This window comes from Ursus maritimus, unplaced genomic scaffold (assembly GCF_017311325.1).
Source record: "Ursus maritimus isolate PB19 unplaced genomic scaffold, ASM1731132v1 scaffold_24, whole genome shotgun sequence".
Taxonomy (NCBI): Eukaryota; Metazoa; Chordata; class Mammalia; order Carnivora; family Ursidae; genus Ursus; species Ursus maritimus.
Genome location: NW_024424897.1, coordinates 621,875 through 645,385, shown reverse-complemented (window position 1 = coordinate 645,385; position 23,511 = coordinate 621,875). Strand labels below are relative to the sequence as shown.

The 23,511-nt window shown below is 54.6% G+C and overlaps 1 protein-coding gene and 3 non-coding genes across 4 annotated transcripts in view; 1 reads left to right on the top strand and 3 right to left on the bottom strand.

The window, feature by feature from the left end:
• Positions 1 to 18,307, top strand: part of NARF (nuclear prelamin A recognition factor) — a 19,066-nt gene extending 759 nt beyond the window's left edge. Inside the window, exons 2-11 of the mRNA XM_040639931.1 lie at positions 684 to 764; positions 2,784 to 2,927; positions 5,494 to 5,626; positions 8,243 to 8,377; positions 10,599 to 10,717; positions 12,021 to 12,150; positions 13,239 to 13,302; positions 14,168 to 14,305; positions 14,744 to 14,901; positions 16,748 to 18,307. Coding sequence (XP_040495865.1) covers positions 684 to 764; positions 2,784 to 2,927; positions 5,494 to 5,626; positions 8,243 to 8,377; positions 10,599 to 10,717; positions 12,021 to 12,150; positions 13,239 to 13,302; positions 14,168 to 14,305; positions 14,744 to 14,901; positions 16,748 to 16,989 — 1,344 coding nt within the window. The 3' untranslated portion in view covers positions 16,990 to 18,307. The remainder of the gene's footprint in view (positions 1 to 683; positions 765 to 2,783; positions 2,928 to 5,493; positions 5,627 to 8,242; positions 8,378 to 10,598; positions 10,718 to 12,020; positions 12,151 to 13,238; positions 13,303 to 14,167; positions 14,306 to 14,743; positions 14,902 to 16,747) is intronic.
• Positions 18,308 to 20,846: 2,539 nt separating this feature from the next.
• On the bottom strand, positions 20,847 to 20,918 carry TRNAQ-UUG. The gene has a single exon. It is a non-coding gene; the product is annotated as a tRNA-Gln (tRNA).
• Positions 20,919 to 21,030: 112 nt separating this feature from the next.
• TRNAQ-CUG lies at positions 21,031 to 21,102 on the bottom strand. The gene has a single exon. It is a non-coding gene; the product is annotated as a tRNA-Gln (tRNA).
• A 97-nt stretch (positions 21,103 to 21,199) lies between these two features.
• TRNAM-CAU lies at positions 21,200 to 21,271 on the bottom strand. Its single transcript has one exon. It is a non-coding gene; the product is annotated as a tRNA-Met (tRNA).
• Positions 21,272 to 23,511: the final 2,240 nt, after the last annotated feature.

Genomic DNA, 23,511 nt, shown 5'->3' with positions numbered 1-23,511 from the left:
AAACAAACAAACAAACAAACAAACAAACAAACAAGCGAGCGAAAAACCAACCTCTGTTACCACTCAGGGCAGTCATAGTGAGCGCCGTTCTTGATGTAGGTGATTGAAACAATGATCAAAGCATGTTTTTGAGGAGTTCTTATACAATTTACATGAATATAGTAACAAACCAGGAATGTAGGAAGGACAGGGCTGGTCCTCCTCTCCACCTGGTAGCCATGGTGACTGTGGTAGCCTTCCACGCTTGCTTCTAGGCTGTGATAATGTAAAGAGCCATTCATTGTGGGAATGGGGATTTTTTGTTTGTTTCTCCAAAAATTGGATCATATAAATATTCCATCACTTCCTCTTTTTTTTTTTTTTTTTACTTAACATTATACAGAGGTACATGTTCAGAGCATCACGCACAATTCTAGTTCATCGTATTCTGAATGTCAGGAGTGTCCAGGCTGTCTGTATTGATACACCTGCTAGTGGAAGGCCACGTTGCTTCTAGTTTTCATTTACTGCAAGGATACGGATAGAGGAGGGCGTGCATGTGTGTCCCCAAGTCCAGGTACTTTTGTTTTTGTAGAAAAGATTTCTACACATGAGGTTAATGGGTCAGAGTGTACATACATCTTTTTAACTTGAGAGGGTCAGATTAAAAGTTGTACTTTTTTATGTTCCTTTGCTTTTTCAAGGAATGTAGTAAGAAAACAAAAACCGAGGACCAAGAGAATGCGTCAGTTGGTGTACCGAGTCTGGCCCAGGAGAATGGAGAGGCAAGTAATTTCTCAGTTTTGCATTAGCCTGGAGTAAACGGCTGGGGCTGTTTTTCTCCCTTGGGGGCTCATGCCCCTGGCACACCACTGCTCTAAGAAAGAAGACGCTAAGCTGGTGCCCCCGCAGAGGGCCGCGGGCATGCAGGGTGGTCATTCCTAGGCACGTGACCTTTGAGAAGTGCCCGAGAGCAAGTGCCCTCAGAATACACCACACCAAAACAAACTGTGTGTAGAACAAAGAAAAATATTATCTTTAATCATTGATTAGAAATAGTGGTATAATATTTAAATTTCTAATTTTTTTAGTGAAAAGTTTCATTCTGTAAAATGGGAGTTTAGGTAGGTAATTTACAAAATAATTCAAATCTCATGATCCTGTAAGTTTATTTTTCTAGTGGTTTCTTCTCTAACTCCCTTCTTGAGGGTTTAAATCCTCCTTAGCTAGTGGTGATGGTTTACGTTTACTGGGTAGGGAAGGTCACTCTCCCTTGGAAAGGACTGGTATTGACTTCACTAGTGGAGAGCTGGCCACGTGGGAGAAACAGCAGGAGGTTTCTCTTTAGTCTGGTGATCCCGACACAAGGTCTGCCCTGACAGGAACTATCTAGTCCCTCTTGTACCAGCACTGCTCTGTGCTCTGGCAGCTGTAGGGCTTGGCAAGCAGCAGATGAGACAGGCACCCAGGGCGCAAAGGCAGAAAAAGCAGGGAGTGCCTGGCGCCTCCCACACCTCGGACAGACATCTAAACCCAGGGGCCCCAGTTTCCTTATCAGTGACCTGGGGAGTTGGGTTCCTTCCCTCCCAGGGCTGTGGTAATGCAGAGATAAGTTGTGTGCACAGCCTCAGCAGGCGTCCTGCCAGCACAGTGGGTGGCACCCCAGTAGGGTGAGCAGGTCAGGGGTGGGGTACACTCACCAGGCATGGGGAGGTGTGGACAGAGTGGTCTGGGGAAGGGGACAGATCATATGTGGGGGCGGGGGGGCAGGGGAGAGAGGCATGTGGCTCAAGGTGGCTAGAGCAGGGGAGAAGGAAGGAAAGGACCTGGGAGACAGAGTGTTGGGGCCAGGGCAGGCCGCCAGAGTGGCAAAAGCAGCAGAGGATGCAGCGCAGGAGGCTGGGTGCAGTTTGAGTTCCACAGACGCTGAGCTCTCTGTGCGATGGTGGTCTGCAGTTTGGGAAAGGAAAGAGCTCCGCTGGAGGCGAAGATTGGAGAGGGGCTGGGGGTGGGAGCTGGCACTGTTCTGGGAAGTGAGGCTGGTTGGAGAGAAGAGGTGGTGGACAGTCTTGTGCAGAATGCCCACGTTCAAGAGACAGGAGGAGGCGGAAGGAACAGGACAGGTGGGAAGGGACCAGACCCGGCCCAGGAGAGCCTACAGAAAGAATGACTGTGTGGTGCACAGTACACTGGGCATGGAGGAAGTCCTGCTGGGGACGGCGCGGAGTGTGCTCACAGACACCTCTGCAGGGACAGAGGGCCAGGATTCTCCAAGTAGCACAGCAGTGTCCACTAGGTCCCAGCCGTGTGCCCGGCCATGTGCTCCAGACCCTTGGAGTGCAGCTCTGGCACCACCTGGGAGCTTGTTAGAAGTGCAAACTCTTGGGCCCCATTCAGACCTCCTAAAGCCAGGCTACTGGCTTCCTTGGGGAGCCATGGGCCTTGATGAGCTCACCAGGGAGTACAGAGCAGGCTGAGCGTGGGAGTCCCCAGGGGCAACACAGAAGGGGACATAAGAACGAGAGGCACCGGGCCAGCTCCCAAGACACAGGAATGTAGATTTCTTCCCACCACATGACAGTGCTGTCCTTCTCCCACCCTGGATTGTCATCTGTGTGACTTGGTGTCATCGTGTCCTGTTCAGTGCCCCTCCGGCACCCGGAGCTCCAGACCTGGCTCTGTGTTGTCCAAGGTGATCCATGTCACCTTGTATTCTGTGTTGGTCTCATGCTGTCATTCTCCTTAGAGAAGCACATGTTATAGTTTTTATTGAAGAATCAGACCAAAACATCTTTCTTTTGTAGAAGGGAGAATTTCATAAGTTGGCCGATGCCAAGATATTTCTGAGTGACTGCCTGGCGTGTGACAGCTGTGTGACTGCAGAGGAAGGACTCCAGGTTTCCCAGCAGAATGCCAAGGACTTCTTTCGAGTTCTGAACCTTAATAAGGTAGGGCTTCTGGGCACTTGCTGGTGCTGTGGCCTGGGGGTGGGAGGTGGAGGTGAGGCACGGAAGCCTCTGCTAGGGCACAGGGCACACATCTTGGCCCTGGCCTTGTGTCCCTTGCTGGAGTCGGCACTCTCCAGACCCCCCGCCCAGAGTCCCGTTCCTTCACTAATGTGGTATGAGGTGAGGTCCCTAGTCTGTTCGCAGGGGCAAGGTTCTGGTCTGATGGGCTTGTCAGGTGGGGGCATGGCTGGGGCCCCTCAGCTGTCCTGCAGCAGACACTCAGCTTTGGACAGGTGAAGAGAGGGCAGATGAGGCAGGGGGGCTGAAGAGCACACCTGGGTTTGCCCCTTGCTCATAGCCAGTTCTCAGGAAGCACTCACACCCACCCTGCCCACAGCAGCGCAGGTGCCCCTGGGAGCTCCCCCCTCCATCTAGTTAACAGTTGGTGTGCCAGAGTGAGGCAGAGTCCATGAGGAGTGTGGGCTTCACGTGGGCACCCAGCATAGAGGACAGGGCCAAGCAGCGTTGTCAATGTTTGCCGCCACCCCGTGGCATGTTCCTGAGTCCATCATCCAGCATTTTTGGGTTACAGTTTCAGAGAGAAATACATATCTTTCTGTTGTCAGCATTGTGTCTGTTCCCTTCCTGGTGGTCAGGTTTCCTGGGAGGCCATGAGCGAGCAGCGGTCCCCACCTGCTCTTCCTTGTCCTTCTCTGAACCAAGTGGCTTTGCTCTCTTATTACATTGAACAGACTCGGCTCATTTATGATGCAGCTTAGCTCCCCCCACACCAACATCTTGATTCAGACTTCAGTGGGAAGTTTTACTGTTAAACAGATGTTTGTAGAAACTTCTGGTGGATATGCATACCAACCACCATTTCAGCTGCAGAAACTGGCGTAAAGAATAAGGAAATGGTTATTTCATGAAACTGGACGTGGGGGAGGTTCTGGGTTGGTTGAGCCAGCTGTTCACGCTGTCATTAGGGACACCGCAGTTTCCCTTTCTCTGCTCTGCTGCCCTTGGCCCTGGGCTCAGTCTGATCCCCTGCTGGTCACCAAGCAGCTCCCTCAGAGGAGGGATGTTGCAGTGAGCATGGAGTGAGGCCTGGAGACCTCCTGGACAGGGCATCAGGTAAAAGGACTGGAGCACCGAGTCTGGCTCCTAGGGCTAGGAAAGACCACCCTTTGCCCTGCCTCTTCTGTTAGCAACTGGGACTCACACCCCTGATTCTGCTTCCACATTTCTATTGGGGTGCATTCAGAAGCAGGAATCATGCCCCCTTTTCCCACATCCAGTCGGGCCTGCACACCCCCAGCTGTGAGACCAGACCAGTCCTCAGACCCATGGTGGAAGGTTTGTCCCCAAATACCACTGTTTGGGTTTCCACTTTACTAACTTGCTGACAACGCCTGACCCTCACAGCTCTGTCACAGTAATTCTGTGTCTGCCCTAAACTCCAGGTTAGGGGGTCACGTGGGAGACTTTATAATGCCAGTGTCCTTGACTGTGCTGCTCTCCTGGGTTGTGTCCCTTGTGTTGGTGATGAATTGTTCATATTTTTCTAGGGATTTCTTGAACTGCCAGTATCAGTTTTGGTTTCAGGGTGTTGATAGCCTTGTGGTTTCATGTTTGTACAATTTTTTTTTAAGATTTATTTATTTGTCAGAGAGAGTGAGCACAAGCAGGGAGAGGGGCAGAGGCAGAGGGAGAAGTGGGCTCCCCGCTGAGCAGGGAGCCCCATGCGGGGCTCAATCCCAGGACCCCGGGATCATGGCCTGAGCTGAAGGTAGATGCTTCACCAACTGAGCCACCCAGGCGTCCCACACGATATTTTTTAGAACACTTTATAAAAGGTGAGAATGATCCGCTGCCTAAAAATATCCTACAGTTTGGGGAGCCTGGGTGGCTCAGTCAGTTAAGCCTCTGACTCTTTCAGCTCTGGTTATGATCTCAGGGTCATGAGATCAAGCCCTGTGTTGGGCTCTGCGTTTAATGTGGAGCCTGCTTAAGTTTCTCTCTCTCTCCCTCTCCCTCTGCCCCACCCCCTGCTCTCTCTTCTTCTCTGTCTTAAAACAGACACACACACACACACACACACACACACACACACACACATACTTATATCTACAATTTGCCATAATGACTAGGGATTGAGGTCTCTTTGGGGACAGATCTCTGGACACTGTTTCAGTGTGTATGTGTTTTGTTCTAACTGAAATGTATTGGTGTGTGTGTGTTTTTAAATTGTTATTGGGTCATTTCAGTTATTTATGGGCCAATATTGTAATATTTATTTTTCCTTTAAAATTATCCACTTTCATTCAGGTATTTGTATTTATCAATAGAATATTATTTTTAAAAACTGACGACTCTCTTGGGATGTCACATTTTTTAACCCTAATTTTTTTCCCGTTTCCTTAATTATACTTGCTAGTACATGTATATTTTATCAGTCTTTTCATAGAACGCTTGCTATGTTCTGTTTGACTGGATTTTCTGTTATGGTGTCTTACTTCACTCTAGTGCTCACCACACACGTAACACTCTTCTCTGTTTTTCCCAGAAATGTGATGTCTCCCAGCACAAGGTGCTCGCAGTGTCGGTGTGTCCTCAGTCTCTGCCTTATTTTGCTGCCAAACTCCGCCTCAGCGTGACTGATGCATCCAGAAGACTCTGCGGCTTCCTCAAGGGTCTTGGTGAGGCACCTTGATATTGTTGTGAGTCTGTAAGGCCAGCTTACAGGTGCCCTTTGTGTCTCCTGAGCTCAGCTCCCAGGGGCACAGCCTAAACCAGGACGTCCGCAAGCACCTCGAGGAACGTGAGAGGACCCTGCCTCTGACCTGCGGTAGGCAGGCGTCCCTCACCCCCTTGCTGTGCAGATGGGTGTGGTGTGATGTCTGTGGCTGCCCTCCAGGAGCAGCAGGTGATGGGGTGGCCGGGGACAGGTCGGAGGCTCCGGCACTTGCTAAGGAGTACGGTCCCGCCCCAGCTCCCGGGGCCCACAGAGGACATGTGATAGAGCGTCACATCGGCAAGGTGACCGGCATCTGGTTTCCCAGGATGCTCGCTGAAGAGCAGAGCAGGGAGGAAATGGGCTGTCTCCCGTGCAAAAAAAGGAAGGTAGTCCCTCTCAAACATGCCTAAGAACTCAAATGTGAGTGAGCTGGAATGGTACCATCTGAAGTAGCAGCGAGAAGGCTTCTGTGTCGTCCACTGTCGTCGGACTGCCCAAGCCCGAGCCCCTGCCCCAGCCCATCCTCTGTGGGGCATCTGCCACCCTGAGGTGTCCTGGGCACAGGAGCACCAGGTGGGCTCAGGAGAGGAGAACTAGAGGCATCTGCCAACATGAGTTTTAATTTTTCTGCAGTGGCTTCGTTTTTTGGGGGGGGTTGTTTTGTTTTGTTTTAAGATTTTATTTGTCAGGGGCGCCTGGGTGGCACAGTGGTTAAGCGTCTGCCTTCAGCTCAGGGTGTGATCCCGGCGTTTTGGGATCGAGCCCCATGTCAGGCTCCTCCGCTATGAGCCTGCTTCTTCCGCTCCCACCTCCCCTGCTTGTGTTCCCTCTCTCGCGGCTGTCTCTATCTCTGTCAAATAAATAAATAAAATCTTTAAAAAAAAAAAAAAAAGATTTTATTTGTCAGAGTGCACAAGCAGGGGGAACAGCAGGCAGAGGGAGAAGCAGGCTCCCTGCTGAGCAAGGAGCCCGATGTGGGACTCCATCCCAGGACCCTGGGATCATGACCTGAGCTGAAGGCAGATGCTTAACCAACTGAGCCACCCAGGCACCCCCCCCTTTTTTAAAAGATTTTATTCATTTATTCATGAGAGACAGATGGGGAGAGAAAGGCAGAGGCAGAAGGAGAAGCAGACTCCCCACAAGGCTCGATCCCAGGACCCTCAGATCATGACCTGAGCTGAAACCAAGAGTCAGATGCTGAACCGACTGAGCCACCCCCACCCAGGCGCCCTGCAGTGGCTTTTTAAGACCTCAACACGTGGGGGATTACTAATAAAGTGATAGAATAAACAACTGCTCCTTGGAGCGCTTGGCGTGGACTGGCTTCTCCATGCACTGCTTGCAGTGTGCGGAACATGGGTGTAGTCATTCCTTCATGCTCGTGATCTGAAAAAGCTTCGGTCAGCTTGGTTTTACCAAAGACCCGAGTTCTAGATGCTCTCTCTTCTCATAGTGAAAGGCCCAGTTTGCGGAGACAATTTTTTAAAGAGTTGGGCATTATGTATTAGTAAAATATATCCAGAGTGAAACTGACTTAAGGTAATACTTCAGGATGATACTTAAGTTTTATAATGTTTCTTTTTAAGAAAAATTATCTGGCTACAGATTTTTTTTTTTTTTAAAGATTTTGTTTATTTATATGACAGAGAGACAGCCAACGAGAGAGGGAACATAGCAGGGGAGAGGGAGAGGAAGAAGCAGGCTCCCAGCTGAGGAGCCCGATGTGGGACTCGATCCCGGAACGCCGGGATCACGCCCTGAGCCGAAGGCAGACGCTCGATGACTGCGCCACCCAGGCGCCCCAATCTGGCTACAGATATTAAAGTTTTTTAGTTTACTTTGTTGTTGTTATTAAAAGTATAGTTTTGTTTCAGACATACATGCCAATATGAAGAAAATTTCTTTTTAAAAGATAACTAAAAAGAGGCACCTAGATGGTCAGTCAGTTAAGTCTCTGACTCTTGATTTCTGCTCAGGTCATGATCTCAGGGTCCTGGGATTGAGCTCCCCATCAGACTCTGTGCCCAGTGCAGAGTCTGCTTCTCCCTCTCCCTCTCGCTTTGCCCCTCTCCCTGCTTGCACTCTCTCTAAATAAAATCTTCCTTAAAAATGCTAAAAGATAGCTTAAAAAAGAAGAAAAAAGATAGCTAGTTACAAATCAGCATAAAAATTATGGCCATCAGAAAGGTACAGGCTGCAATTTACTCTATTTTAAAGATATCCAGGATCATCACAGACTGAAATTTTACTACTGACTGGGAAAGAGTGCTGCTGGTATCTTGTCATCTTCCGTCAACTTTATGGCTACTGTGAGGTGTTTACGTAAGTGTAGACAGAGGGAGAACAGGAGGAAGCAAGAGAGAAAAGATACGTATTTTCTTATGAAAAATGATCCGTGTTTATTGTTTGAAGGAAAAGGTAAGGCACAGTCCTGGGCTTATGCAGTTTGTGGTGCAAAGGAGGCGAGAGGGGGGCACAGAGCTCAGGGGTGCCGGTGGAGTCTGGTCCTAGGGTCTGCAGACTCGCAGGGGTCCCGTTAGGTGACGAGAAGCTGAGCGTGCCCTCTTTCCCGCAGGGGTGCACTATGTTTTCGATACAGCAATAGCTGCGGATTTCAGCATCCTGGAGAGTCAGAAGGAGTTTGTGCGTCGGTACCAGCGGCACAGCGAGGGGGAGCCAGCGCTGCCCATGCTCACGTCCGCCTGTCCAGGTGAGCACCCGGGGCTAGCTGCCGCACCTCCGTTCGTACCATTTCTCGTGGGTCTGCGTTAGGGGCAGGAGCGGAGATGGGTGAGGTCGGAGGTCACAGGCCCAATGCAGTGGGCGTCCTAGACCAGGAAGGAGTGGGTGCTGGTGGGGACCCCAGCAGGTACACCGCAGAGCCCCCTACCTCACTCAGCCCCTCCCTGGTGCACACCAGCCATGCCCCCCCATCATCCGGCCTGATATTTGCTGCATCGAGGGTCTTAAGCCCTTCGAGTCTGTTTATGTGTAGGTTTGGAGCTTCTAGAATGTTCTTCCTAGATAATGATGCACTCTCCCTCGGGAGTTCTTTATACCTGAGTGTGTCAGAACTATAACTTGTTTGGGTTCACGTCACCTCTCAAATTCGGGGACGTGAGGTGAGATTTGGTTCAAAACTAAACCTGGTCTACTGTCAGCATTGTCCTTTTGGTTTCCCTACGACAAGGCAAGGAGATGAAAGCAACATCAAGGTCAGATGATCTGACCTGGCAGATAGAATCAGGACTGTGGGCAGTCCTGTGCTGGCTTGCTGGGCATGGCTTTCTCATGCGGGGCTCCTAGGTCTTGGGGTGCCCCTGCTGCCCACAGACTTGACGGATGTCTCCTGTGGGGTGTGCCTGTGCAGAGCTCCTGGGTGCCTTGTGCCAGGCCGCTTCTCCAAGCACATCCCCTCTGGTCCCTTCCTGTAAGTGGTGGCCTAGGGGAGGGGGTGGTCAGCAGTTCTTCAAGAAAGGGCCAGCACTCAGGTAGGATGTGCGTGCTGTTGTCACTTCCATGCTGCTGTGAAGCCCGCAGCCGCTTCTCCGTGCTCGTGTCTCCATGGGAGCCAGCAGAGTCGGTCCAGGCCACAGGCTGGTGTGTCTGCTCCTGGCCAGTGTTCAGTAACAAGTCCTGATCAAAGGTCTCCTCGGGAAAGTACTAACCTGTCTGGTGTCAGATGCAGGGCACTGTGGGCCCTGGGACCCTGGTTCCTCCTCCCCGTCCCTGCTCGGTACTCTTCCCGCCAGGCTGGGCATCCTGTCTGCCCTGGCCCTTAACTCCTGGTGTTTTGCCTGATGCGTGGTACCCCTGGCCAGCACACAGCAGCTTGCCTGCAGCACAGAGATGCCATCCCCCGGAGAGCTGTGTCTGGAGGTGCTGGCCTGGTACTGAGGCCAGGGTGGGTGGGACCTTACCAGGTCAGACTTGGAGTGGGAGGGGCCTTGGGCCTCCAAAGGCTCCACTGTTTTTTGCAGTTTTTTGTTTTTAATGTTCAGAGGCAAGGGATAAGGAGAGTCCCTCCAGTGACCACTCTGCTAGGAGCTTCTGTGGGTCACCGAAGGCATTTCCTGTGCACACTCAGGCCTGCCTGCAGGTGGTGGCTATGGCTTGGGTTTGATCAGATGGGATTGTCGTGTCATCTGACGCATCTCCTGCCCCTCCTAGCCAGGAGGGGTCGCAGGGAGGCAGCTGGCTGTCGCTGGGGTCTGATGAGCAGCTTCTTACTCTGCTTGTCTGCCCCCCGTGATGCCGTGGTGCGCGTGCCCGTCTGTAGTGTCTGCCTGTCACCAGGCCGTGCCCAGGAGGGGCAGGATGTGCGCTCTGGCTCCCGCACGCCTCTCTGACCCATGTTCTCCGGACACCACAGCAGCAGCGGTGAGCCCAGAGGGCACAGCGGCCCTCAGCAACTCAGGAAGTGCTCCATTCCGTGCTGGGCGCTTAGACGTAGAGCACGTGTGCTGTCTCTCACGATCATCCGGGCTTGGGAAGTTCTGTCATTGCCCTAAAACGTGGGCAGTTGTTGGCTGTTAACTTCCAATAGGTGAATGAAGCTAGGTGGGCCTTGTGGCTGCTGGCGGCAAGAACAGCTTCGCAGCGGGCACAGTGGGGGCCAGGTGCCCTGGGGAGACGCCACATGGCTGCTCCTCTAAACTCGTTCTCCTCCTCTTTTGGGGGGTCCAGTATGCCAGTTTTCACTTTCTTCCACTCCATCCTGTCTGGGAAGGGGCTGGCAGGAGCATCTTCCAGTCTAGAGCATATGCACCTGGTCCCCAGGGCCCAAGGTGCCACAAATTCCCGGGGAGGTCAAAAGAAGAGGTGCCTGGCTTTACCCCAGTGACGGGGTCTGGGAGCTCAGAATTTGTCATGTGTGACAAAGGAGAAGGAAGCCACTGTGAGAAGCTGACAGGGGACTGTTCTCTCCCCAGGCTGGGTCCGATATGCCGAACGGGTGCTGGGCCACCCTGTTACCCCTCACCTCTGCACCGCCAAGTCTCCCCAGCAGATCATGGGCTCCCTGGTGAAGGATTACTTTGCTAGACGTCAGGTGAGTGGACCACCTCCCAGAGGGCAGTACATGGGCTAGGAGACGGGGGACGTTCCCACCGGGCACTCCCAGGGTGGTCGTGGCCCCAGACCGCGTGGAAATGCTGTCCATCCTGCTAAGAGGGGGCCCCAGCCTTGCCCCCGGAGATGCTTGCAACAAAGGAGGCCCTGTGTGGGGTCCCGGCCTGTCCCGCAGACCACAGTCGGTAGGCATGTGACTTCGTTAGCCACTTCTGCCTTCACGTGATGGAAAACTCCCAGTCGGGGACCTGAAGGCCTTTCCGCGTCCCTCAGCTGCCCCGGGACCCCCTGTGGGTAGCACCCCATGTGTAGCTGGTCCCTATGCTGTCCCTCCCCACTCCAGGCCCCCACTCAGACCCCTGCATGCCATCCAGGGCCGCCTCAGGAATGCAGAGGCCAGGCCTGGTTCCTCCCGAAGGTCCCCAGCACCCCAGTGGTACCCATGATGTGGCTGCCTCCTGTGGTCGGCTCCCCAGCTGCCAGAGTGCCCACGGTCCTCCTCAGTCAGATGATACGTCTCTCCAGAGAACCAGTGAGGTCTGGCCCTGGAGAAACTGGAGAACACTGCAAAACGAGGGATCCCATAGACCCAAAGCCAGCTTTAGGAAGCCACACGCCTTTGACACCCTTGTTCACTTTGGGGACAGAGAAATGAACTATGGGACTGTATCCCTTGTGCTTGCCCCACCCCCGCTGTTTGGGGGAGTCTAGGAATTTGCCAGGCCTAGAGGCTAACCGGTCCCGTGGGCCTGCTGAGGGACAGCCGGGCGCCCTCCGCAGGCTCTGCCCCGATTAGGGCCTTTCTGCCAAGTCCTCGCCACGGAGATCACTCAGCAACTGCCAGCTCCTGGTGTGGCCACCGATTTCACCAGAGGAGCTGCCTGAATAGGTGTCACTTGGGAAGTTTCTGGAAGGTTGGAGGGTCAGCCAGCCTGGGCAACAGTCCAGCAGTGGCTTATCCTTAATAGTGTTTGGTCAGCGTGTGCATAGGTCTGGGGGAAACTGGCTTGGCTCTCTGCGGCACTTCCCCGCATCTCCAGGCTGCTGGGTCTTCCCGGCTCTGGGCGACCCCGCCCAGTCTGAAGTGAGGCGGCCCGCAGGGGAGCTGGTGCGGTGGGGAGGCAGGCACAGGTCACAGCGTGGTCTGCAGGAGACTGGGCTCGGACCCCAAGTGGCCTCACACATGCGAAAGCACCTAGCAGGGGGCAGTTGTGGGCACCAGCTTTAAGCTGCCCCTCCTCACTTCCTCACAGCCCCAAACAGGGTTTTCTCTTTCTCCCCAGAACCTGTCCCCAGACAAGATTTTCCATGTGATTGTGGCTCCTTGCTACGATAAGAAACTGGAGGCCCTTCGAGAAGACTTTCCCACAGCTTCCCACGGCTCCCGGGGAGCTGACTGCGTATTAACCTCAGGTGAGGGGCAGGCAGGCTACGTCCAGCTGGGGCCTCTGGCCGGTCGTCCTCTGAGGTCACAACAGGACCACCGAGGGCTTGACTGCAGGGAAGTGGAGAGGGGCAGCGCTCACACCGCGTGGAGAAGTCCCGTATGAGACGGAGGCTCTGCCGACAGACCATACATGCACCTGGCAACACAGTGAAGTTTTTCAGTGAGAGTCAGGTGGGGACCCTGGTGCTCCAGTGACATTGCCTGCAGCCCCCACGCAGTACACTTGGCGGAGAGCCTACAGCAGGTTCCCTGTGTGCCAGGGTGGAAATGACTCTCTGGCGCCCTCGAGAGCCGCTCAGCGGAACACTGCAGTTAAGGGGCGGCTTGTGTCCTCTGACCCCGTGAAGCCGTTCTTCAGACCCCCAGGCCACATAGGCAGGGCACCCGGCTCTCGGGGGCGTGGGTCCCCTGACCTGAGACTCCAGCATGAGGACCCCCATGGAAAGGCTCACAGCGCACAGGCCCCGTGGGAAGGGAGAAGGGACACCTGCTTACCTGGTAAATGGTGGGTTTTCGTGAGAACCATACGCAGGCCTCTTTCTTGGATGCGGAGTCAATTTTACTGTTTTTCTCACATGTTGAGTCCTCTCGTGCACACGTAATGCCACGGCAGTTGATATAAACGTTGGCCGTCTCCAGCAAGGGTTTCCGGGGGCCCTGGTGTAAAGGGAAGTAGGAGATTCTCAGTTCATCTCTTTGCACAGCACTGTACGCCCTGTAAGTGCAGCCCCTGTGTCTTGGCCCTCTGTCCACAGGCAGCTGTGCTCGAGAGTGTTCTGCTTCAGAAACAAAACATGGAGAGCTTGTTTGCAAAATCCCTTGTTTCAAGGGCACAAGGAGGAATTGGATTCTTCTCTTACATTTTGTCAGTACTTTTCACATGTTAGTGTTCTTCTGTGCTTGAGATGCCCTCTGTAAGAGTGACAGTGCCCAAGGTCACCTTGACAGAAGCTCCAGTGGGGGAGATAACCCTAGAAGCAGCCCCTGTGGAAGCTGCTGGCATGGGGCTGTGTGGGTCATTCCACGGTGCCTTACGCCTCCTCTTCATCTGTAGGCGAAATCATTCAGATAATGGAGCAAAGTGACCTCGCAGTGAAAGACGCTGCCGTTGACACTCTGTAAGTGACTTTTGCAGGGAGGGGCACCTTGCGGGTGGCCTCCCTCCTTCATGATGAGGCCGTGGGCGGTAGAGAGATGGGGGTGTGGGGGAGCCTCTGACCTGTGTCGCAGCTCAGTCCCCCACCACGGCCCTCAGTCATCTTCCCAGCTCTCCAAGGGAACATGAGCGGGGCCCTGGTGTGCAGTGCCACCCACTGGGGGTGTGGGGAGTTGGGTTTCCGTGGGGATATTTACCTGTCCGCACCCTCCACTTCTGACTTCCGTGGGTTCCTGGCATGTGCCTCTGGACCTGCCCGAGGCTGGGTCACCTCTGGACAAGAGCAGCTCGCTTGGGTCCCTTAGTGCTGAGAACACAAGCCGGGGTTCTGCTGTCTTGGTAACCCTAGCTGATGGCCAGCGCTCCCACGACGTGCGTGCCTTGGGCTCCGTGTGGGGTGTGCGTGGGCTGCTTAGCCGTCACAGCCCTTTCGTGGAAGGCTGCCCTGAGGTGTCTAGAATCTAAGCGGCTTCAGTGCCTGTGGTCAGAACCCATGGTTGTTCTCGTCCCCGCTGGGGCGCATGCACACGCTCCCGGGGGACCCTCAGATTCCCAGCTCTGTCCTGAGTGTCGAGGTTCTTCTGAGGGACACGCTGATGCCGGCGCAGCAGAGAAGGGAGTAGCCAGCCAAGCACATGGAGTGGGGCTCCACCTGCTGCTTCGGCATCTGAGGTCGCGGGTGACCACTTGTGTTGATCATGAAAACTCAGCAGCATGAGATTTCTGCCTAGAGTCTAAATATCTGTAAAGGATTTCTCTTTTCACGGGGTATCATAAGATTTTGGAAGCCTGACTTCATCCTAGCTGTTGCTCTTCTGCCTGGCAAGGTTTGGAGGCCTGAAGGAGGAAGAGGTGAGGCGCCATGACGGAGCCAGCTCCGACGGGTACCTGGCACATGTCTTCAGACACGCGGCCAAGCAGCTGTTTGACGAGGACGTGGGAGAGGTCACCTACCGCACCCTGAGGTCTGCCTGTGCGGTCAGCACTGTTGTCTAGGGCACGCTGCCCAAAGCCAGCGGGCGGGCACGTGTGTGCGAGTTGGGGTGGGGGGCTATCTTATTTATAGGGTTTGGAATAGCCAAGACCAAAAAACCTTGCTTTTATTCAAATTTTTCATTTTGCTAACATTTCAAACTTAGATTGGAAAATGATTGTCATCCACAGAGGAAGGACTCTGTAGATTAAAATCCATTTTGTTGGGGCGCCTGGTGGCTCAGTCTGTTAAAGCATCTGCCTTCGGCTCATGTCATGATCCCAGGGTCCTGGGATCGAGCCCCATGTCGGGCTCCCTGCTCAGCGGGAGTCTGCTTCTCCCTCTGCCGGCCGCCCCCGCTGCTTGTGCGCGCGCTCTCTCTGTCAAATAAACAAATTAAAAAAAAAAATCCATTGTATTCATCTTACAGGAACAAAGACTTCCAGGAGGTCACCCTTGAAAAGAATGGGGAGGTTCTGTTACGCTTTGCTGCTGCGTATGGCTTTCGAAACATCCAGAACGTGGTTCTGAAACTGAAGAAGGGCAGGTTCCCGTACCACTTCGTGGAGGTGCTCGCCTGTGCAGGGGGTAAGAGGCGGGGTCTGGGCCACACTGCCCCCACCGCCCCCCTCCTGCCCCTTAGGAAACAGGCCCTCGTGGGCTACCCCAAGCCTTGCTCAGTTCTGACAGCTTTGTGGGACTGTGGATGCTGCCCTGGTGGTTGTGACACAGTGGTCCCTCTCCTTCCCTCACCACATAGCAGAAAAGCCAGGTGTCCCTTTAGAAAGCCCCTGGGGGGGGAGGGGGCGTCTGGGTGGCTCAGTCGTTAAGTGTCTGCCTTCGGCTCAGGGCGTGATCCCAGGGTCCTGGGATTGAGCCCCGCATTGGGCTCCCTGCTCCGCTGGGAGCCTGCTTCTTCCTCTCCCACCCCCCCTGCCTGTGTTCCCTCTCTCGCTGGCTGTCTCTCTCTGTCAAATAAATAAAATCTTTAAAAAAAAAAAAAGAAAGCCCCTGGGGACATAGTCCCAGAGAAGAGCCGCTGCTGCTTCGGTGGCACCAGGCGAGAGCCTGATCTTGGTTCAGATGGCCCACCTGTAGCCAGGTTCTATCCTGAGTGACGGAGGGGGAGGGGACCCACTTTGAGAAATGGAGGCCAACAAGAGGTAGCAGGGTGGGGGTCCCACAGCAGAGCCCAGGGACTTGCTGGTGGAGTAGGTACGGGTGTCCGGGGAGAGGGTGCTGTGGCCTCCAGGTTGCTGTGGGGCCACCTGTGCCCTACTGAGTGGGGAAGGCCCACAAGGGTCAAGCCTGCCTAAGGAGAGAAGGCATGGCCAGGGTGCAGGAAAAACCTGCCAGTGTTTGGGGAGGGCATGGGGGGTTGGAGGAGCGGACGCAGCGAGGATGAGGTGGCAGCGGGTGAGGTGGGCCTGCGGCGGGGGGGGCAGGGTGTCCAGTTCCCCTGAGCTGTGGTGGGGGCTGGGCAGACTCACCTGTGCCCTAATAGCGGGGGAGCCCGGGGCCAGGGGTCTGAGAAGAGGAGCAGACCTTGGGAGAGTGGGCTCCCTGGGAAGGTGAGTGGGGTCACCTGCCATGGCTGAGCATCTTCGAGATTGGAGATCAAAAGTGCAGCTTGTGGGGGGACGTCTGGGTGGTTCAGTCAGTGAAGCATCTGCCTTCGGCTCAGGTCATGATCCCAGGTCCCGGGATCAAGTCCTGCATCGGGCTCCCTGCAGTGAGTCTGTTTCTCCCTCTGCCGCTCCCCCTCGCTTATGCTTTCTCTCTCTCTCTCTCTCTCTCAAATTAAATCTTCTTAAAAAACAAAATCTTAAAAAAAAAGTGCAGCTGGCGGGTACTGCCAAGGGACTAGTGGAGAGGGGCTTGGCCAGGGTGGCAATTTGCTACAATTCTTTTAAATGAACTTAACCCTATAAATCATGACATTATTTAATACATTTGAGAGTACACAGCACCAGGATGTGGGAGTCGTACCCTTTATCCAAGTTGTGGTGCTTGGGTGCATGGGCTCCTGTGTGGGCTCGCGGGTTCCCGCCCCCTCCCTGGTGCTGCCCAGGTGGGGACCCGCGCCCAGAGACTTTATGAGACGCTAGTGGTGTGGCTGCCCGTTCGCAGTCTTCTTGCTCTTCTGGAAGTCCAGATTTGCATTCACAGCCAGCCAGTTCTAGAGGCTAACAATGTACTTCACTTTTAGGTAAAAAATGTTTCCCGGATAATGTCCGTAGGTAACGAAGGGGAAGCATAAGGGGCTGTGTGCCTGTAACCTGGGGTTCTTGAGGCCTCGGGGCCACACGTCCAGAGTCCAGCTCCAGGCTCTGGCCCCATGGTGCTGCACACCGTTGTTGTTCCTTTTCTGCTCCAGAACCTTCCCCTATAAAGCTAAAGGGGGAAAAGCGTAAGTTCCCTGCTTGTCTTGCAGGATGTTTAAACGGCAGAGGCCAAGCCCAGACCGAGGACGGACACGCAGACAAGGCGCTGCTGCGGCAGATGGAAGGCATCTACGCGGACATCCCTGTGCGCCCCCCCGAGACCAGTGCCCACGTGCAGGAGCTGTACCAGGAGTGGCTGGACGGGGTCGACTCCCCCAGAGTCCAGGAAGCCCTGCACACCATGTACCAGGGCCCGGGGCTCCCTCCGGTCAGCCGAGACATCAAGTGGTAAAGGTCGGCACGGCTGGGAGGCAGGCTCCGTCAGCTGCCCGGGGAGGGAGGCGCGGCCGAGTGTAGGCGTCACAGACACTGCAGGAAAACCGCTCGGCTCCTCAGTTGCTACCTTGGTCTTCAGAGTTCTCTACCCCTGTTTGCTGGTGGCTCCCTCACTGTCTGATGTGGTGCTATCTTCGTGACACGTGCGACTGGAATATTTTGACGTGAGAGAAGGATTGTCCTGATTTAAGTATATCCTTTTAAGACTGAAAAATATCCCAAAGAACAAGAATGAAGACAAACTGTTATCTTTTAGGCTTAAAAAAAAAATCCAAAAAGTGTCCTGAGAAGAGCTAAGACCCCAGAAGTTCAGATTCATGTGCCTCAGAGAGATCTCGTGAGTAGATGACAGGAGGCAGGCCGCTGCGGGGCATGTGGGGCCGCAGTCCACGGTCTGCCCCATTCGGCTCTTATTTTTAACCATTTATGTTACTCCTGAAATGTTTTTGCCAGAACGTGAGTCAACTGCATCCTTTTGGAACCGGTGGCTGATACACAAATCTGGATTTTCAGCTTTTCTGGCAACAGTGGACCATGTTTCTCACTGCTGGGCTGCCAGAGAGCGGCAGGCAGCAGCCCCTCCTGGGACCAGCCCTCTAATCCGGGGGCCCTGTGTGTGCTGGTGTGTGTTGGTGCTGTAGGCCTCAGACATGCACCTTTCCGTTCAGCCGTTAAGGTGAACTCGCCTTGAGGCAGGACGCCTGGCAAGGCTGCCAGGTACCTACAGACAGAAAGACGGAGGATGGAGAGGGGACAGAAAGGGCTACCCATGTAGGCCAGGCTGTGCGATCGGGAGGCGGTCACCTCCGTCCCTCCCAGTCCTGCTGCGGTCCTGCCTCCCCCCAGCCTGTGCGTCTTGAGGGGCTCTCCCCCTGCAGCCCGCACTGCTCCTGTGAGCACGCCTTAAAGAAGAAAGAGGGAAAACCGATTATCCACAAACAGAGGGCTTGCAAGCAGCCGGAAATGTGCAGAATCACGGCGCTCCACATCAGGGCTCGTCCTTGAGATGAAAGACCTCTGCGAATGGCCTGGAGTTGGATTTCCAGAGCACCTGGATTTTGTTAACACGAGTGATGCTGCCCCTCTTGAACCCTCCGTGCCGTCAGGCCTCCGCGGGCTGTTCCCTCATCGTGTTCTGTATCGTGTTGTACCGGTGTACCTGTCCGGGGTGATAGCTGGATATTGTGTGAAATTGTACAGTTCTTCCTTTCAATCTGTTCATAATCGGGTTCACCCTCTAAGTAACTGATTATGGAATAAACAGTTGAAGAATGTGTTTGTGGAGAATGCGTGAACCAGGTACCCCTCCCAGCCAGGGGCCAGAGTGTGCCCTGAGACCAGACGCGTTTGTCACACAGGCCGCGCCCTCCCTCACCTTGTACTTCTCCAGCCAACACCTGGCCCAGAGCAGGAGAGCTGTCATCCGTCTCCTCAGTGGGCCTAGAAAGCCGCCAGCCAAGTGCGCGGTTGGTTCCTCTTCAAAAGCACCCCTTTCCAGCTACAGCAAAGACCTCTGCTGGCCAGAGCCCAGGCTGACAGACGGGGGATATCCCATGAGGTGTTGGGTCTCCTCCACAGTTCATCTTGGGTTATGGCCACCTCCGTCCTGACTCCAGCCGTACGTGCAGAGACGAGGGGGTGGCCCCATGGCTGGGCCAGGCTGATGCCCACAGAGTGTCTGCTAGTGAGCAGCGGGTCCCAGTGTGAAGAGGAGGGCAGGGTAAGCCCAGATTCACATCGCGCCCGGCGGCCCCTCTACAGGCATGCAGCTTTCAGAGCTGGGGTACTCCGAGTCCCACCTAGTGGACCGTGAGCGTGTTCAGCAGGTTCCAGCAGGTTTGTGTGCGTGCTGGTCATCACGAATAGCTCTGCCTTCCAGTGCCCTGCTCTGGACCATGTCGGAGCCCAGAGTTTTCCATCTTCACCTGGCCTTAGAGCTTGGGCCAGTTCCCGCCAGTGTAGACACCGGTCCCTCCTCCTGAGCTTTGCACGAGTGATGAATGGAACTCCCGTTGCCTACACCATCGTTTGATGCTGGCCGAGGGTGTGGAGCAAGGGTTAGGGTCAGGTGATGCCGCTGACATGAGGCTGTTCTGTGGCCTCAGCTGCTGGGCCGAGGCTGAGCAGCAGGCTTCAGACACTTGCCCGCAGTGAAAAGACCACCGAACCACACTGAGTCTAGGTCAGACATGTTAGGTGAGGGAAGCGCGGCCCGCGCGGGCAGCTCACTTGCCCGAGGCCACCTGGCCAGCGTCACGGGCTCCCTCAGCTCCGGGCCCCAACCTGTGTTTACATGCACCTCCTTCCACACAGCCGTTGGCTTTGTTCCCAGTCGGCCAGAGCACTTGCCTAAAGCAGATGGACCCTCCGCTCGTGTTCAGGGAAGCAGAGTGTGTGGTGTCCTTTTTGGACAGAGGCTGGCCCTTTATTTTCTGAATAAGGATAAGCCATACATTTCAAAAAGAAGCAAGTGCCAGGACAGAAGACCGACTTGAAAACTGAACAGACATCCATGCGCGTACGTGTATGTACCGGCATGTGTAGACACATGCACGCGTGTACAGGTATACACGCTTCTATGCGCTTCGGTGCACACACGCGCACGTATGAACATAGACCCAGAAGTTCGTCACTGGTGTCCGTGAGAAGAGCAGGCCCCACCCCGGAGGCCGGCAGTTTCACTCCTGGGAACCTTCCCTGACAGCATCGCACACAGGTGCCCAGTGGGCAAGTACAAGACGTTCTTTATGACGTTCGCGGTAAGAGGAAACAACCCGCAACACCTGACAAAGGTCCTTGGTGGAGGGTGGTTAATTGTATAACCAAACAGTGGGTTCGAGAGGCAGTTAAAACACAGATTTTTTTTTATGCACAAATAGAGAACTATCTGCAGTACGTCACCAAGGAGTCCTCACAATAGGCCCCTATCATAATACGTGAGCCAGCGTGGGGAGCTAGACCCCTCTGGGCCCTCACCTGGACCCCAAGCAGGACGTGAGTCCATCTGACAAGTGGAGAACGGGAATGAGGAGGACGTCAGACCCCAGGGTCCCATAGCAGTCAGACAGGAGTGAAATCGCATTTGTGCAGAAGACCTGAAGTGAACCCCAGGGGTCTGGCTCATCCAGCTCTCCTCACTGTACAGATGAGGAGGCTGATGTCCCAAGAGGGCAGGGTCTTTCCAAGGTCACAAGGGAGCAAATGCAGAGCTAGGCTCCTGGCCCTTTACTCGGGACTCTTAAATCGGCTCTAATAAGAGGAATTCAACATCTTCCCAGCAGTGACAGCATGAGCCCCTTTTGGTCTCCCTTTTTAAAAGTCAAGCCAGAGAGAGGAAGCGCACGTTGAAAAGACATCAGGTAATTCCTAACGTGCTCCCTCTGGGGAAGGAGCAGGAGCTCTGGCGAGCCACCCATACAACCCGGCTCAAGCGTTCTTACCTGGAGGTCTCTGGAGAGGCGTGCTCAGGAGAGGGGGCAAGACGAGTCCCAGGCCCCGGTGCACCCCGAGGGCAGACTGGGAGAACCAAAGGTTTCAGAGTCAACCCTCCGCCACACCAGACCTTGTCCTCTAAGCCACAGGCACCAGGGCACAGGGACAAGGGGAGGTCCGGGGTGCGTGTACACACAAGGAAAAGGTGACAGGTGACCATGGAGGGGCCAGTGGGGTAAAATGGAGGCCGCAGCCAGGGGTCTCCACATGAGCTCAAAAGAGGAGACCCTGATCTGGGAGGGTACCAGATTGTACTGGCGAGGATTGCATTGCCCATTACTGGGGACTGGGGGCGGGCCACAAAAGGGCCACAGGTGAGGGAGGTTCTACCGAGATTTGAACTCGGATTGCTGGATTCAAAGTCCAGAGTGCTGACCATTACACCATAGAACCACAAGACACCAGGGCCACCATGGTGCCACCCTTGGCCTGAGCGCACCTGGAAGAAGGGACACCAAAGTGGGGATCAAGAGACAAAAGGGGGAGGGGGACGAAAAAGTTGTGCAGGTCCCACCGAGACTTGAACTCAGATCACTGGATTCAGAGTCCAGAGTGCTGACCATTACACCATGGAACCGGCTGCTGCTCGGAGTCCTGCACACCCCGATGGGGAAATGGAAGGGGACAGGGACAGGACAAGTCTGCAGGCTACTGCCTAGGAAAAGATGAGAATGTAGCAGAGGAGGGTTTCGATCCATCGACCTCTGGGTTATGGGCCCAGCACGCTTCCACTGCGCCACTCTGCTTCCCCTGGCACCACCTGGCCAGGCCCTGACTGTGACAGGTCTGGGGTCCCAGCCCCTCCAGGCCGGGGATGAGGATGGCAGACTCCTGCAGGGGCCGGAGGAGGGCAAGGCAAGTGCCCATTTACACATAAAGTGGACTTCTGCTTTCCCTCCTTCAACTTCTCGTGGAAAGAAATCTCTGAATTCATGTCCTTTTCTGCTGTTAACAAAAACCCAAAAAGTCAAGAAATACAACAGTCACAGCCCAGAGTGTCCGTGTCCCTGGGCCGTAGTGGCTGGTTCTGTCATTTGGTGGTGGTTGGACTGTGGAAAGGAAGAAAAACAACGTTTCTCCCCATCATTTGAAAATGACTCCTAACTTACACAATTAGGAATAAGCTGTTCTTTTAATTCTACTTCTGCTCTTGGTCTGCTTCTTTTCTGTGACCTGTAAAGGTGTTTCTCCAATACCAAACTGCTTTCAAGTGTTATGACCCCTTGCTGTTCATCTTTATAATTTGAAAAAAAAAACATAAATAAAGCCCTGCCCTTTCAAAGAAGTATGGACTATTCCCCCAAGAACATTCTAGATATAAATCCTTTGAGCAAAAAAAAAAACAAAAAAAAACCCAAAAACTTTCATGTTGAACCTTTTCAAGTAAAAAGCACGTATGGAACTTGCCATTGTGGATGGTGGTCTCCTCTTGCAAGCCAACAGAAGCATCAGGAAAGAGACGCACAGCCTGAAACTGCCAAGGTCAAACTGTGAGCGTCAGCCAGGGTGCTCAAAGGACGTGGCAGCAGGGAGCTCAATGAGCAGGGTTAAAGGAGGCTAGTAAGCACTCCACCGCTGGCCACTGCACTGGACAGTCAGAATGCTGAGGCCAGGGAGCAGTTCCTGCCCCCTGTGAGTGCTGAAGCAGATGGAGTGGGCACCAAACAGGAGCAGTGGCCTTCCTCAGTGGAGTGTCAGCTCACCTGCAGGCAGGAAAGCGCTGAGGCTTTCTTTCCTCCCCTCTGATCTCCTTGCCAGTGCTTCCCATTGGCTGCAGCCCCTTGGCTCTCTTGCCCTCCAGCTTCCTGTTGTTCTCAGAGAAGAGAAAGAGGTGAATCTGGAGGGCAAACATAAGACATCAGAACTGTGGGGGACAAGTATAACCTCAAATGTATGACCACAACCACCAAGGGCGTTCAAGGGACAGCAGGGGTGAAGGAGGACCTAAAGTGGAGGCCTGGGCAAAGCCAGCTGGCAGGGACTTCCGCAGCATTGGTGACACACCCAGCAGGGCACTAAGGGCAGCCCCTGGCTCCGAACATCAAGATGGGTTGGCAGTTGCCCCAGGGGATGAGGCTCCCGGAAATGCACCCACAGGTGTATGGTGACCTGAACCTCCACCACTGGGTCTTAAGGATATTGTCTGAGCCTGATAAATCCAGGCATACAGATCAGTGAGAGACGGAAAGGGGGCCTCAGGGCAAGACAGTGGCAACCCCTCTGAGCAGCACAGCATATCGAGGCTCCGGTGCAGGGCCTTGAGGATTGGTGTCAGAGAGTCTTGCTGATGAGGTGTGTGAGTGCACTTCCTGGAAAGGGCGCAGAATTTGAGAAGATTCACGTTCCACCTGAAAGCTTGTCAAAAGGTCTCCATCGTGGGAAAGGCGCAATCAGGTGGACAAGGTAACCTACAGACGTCCGTCAGACCTTTTCTCCTGCCATCCCCGTGACGGCTGATTAACCCTCGGACCAAATCGGCCTGGGGACAAGGAAGAAGGCTCGACAACATGGACTCCCCACCACGCTGCCCTGGCGCCTGCTTACACGATTGAGGGGCCAACTGCAAACCCCAGGGCTGGTTGGGGGGGCGCCGGGGGCGACAGCCAGCCACCCGAGAGGCAGGTGACCTTGCTGATGCCGTCCCTGCTGGAGACGCGCGAGGCTACGTCGGAACAGAGCCTAACTCCGGACCTGGACTAGTGTACTTTCCCTTCAGGACCCCACGGTCCCTGCAGCCCGGCGACACCGGTCGTGGCCACACCACGCGCGTCACAGTGAAGGCGAGGCAGCGGCCCTGGGAAGGGGCGTCCGAGCGCATCTCGGGACCGTCCTGCAAGCGAGGGTACAGGGGCAAGGCCAGTGAGGCCTGCCGACCTTGCCCAGGCGCTAATGAGGAGCACGGCCCGCGGTCGGCGCTAAGCCACGTCCACCTCGCGGGCAGGAGCCCTTTGATTCAACCCGGGCCCACGTCACAGTCTGCGTCTGC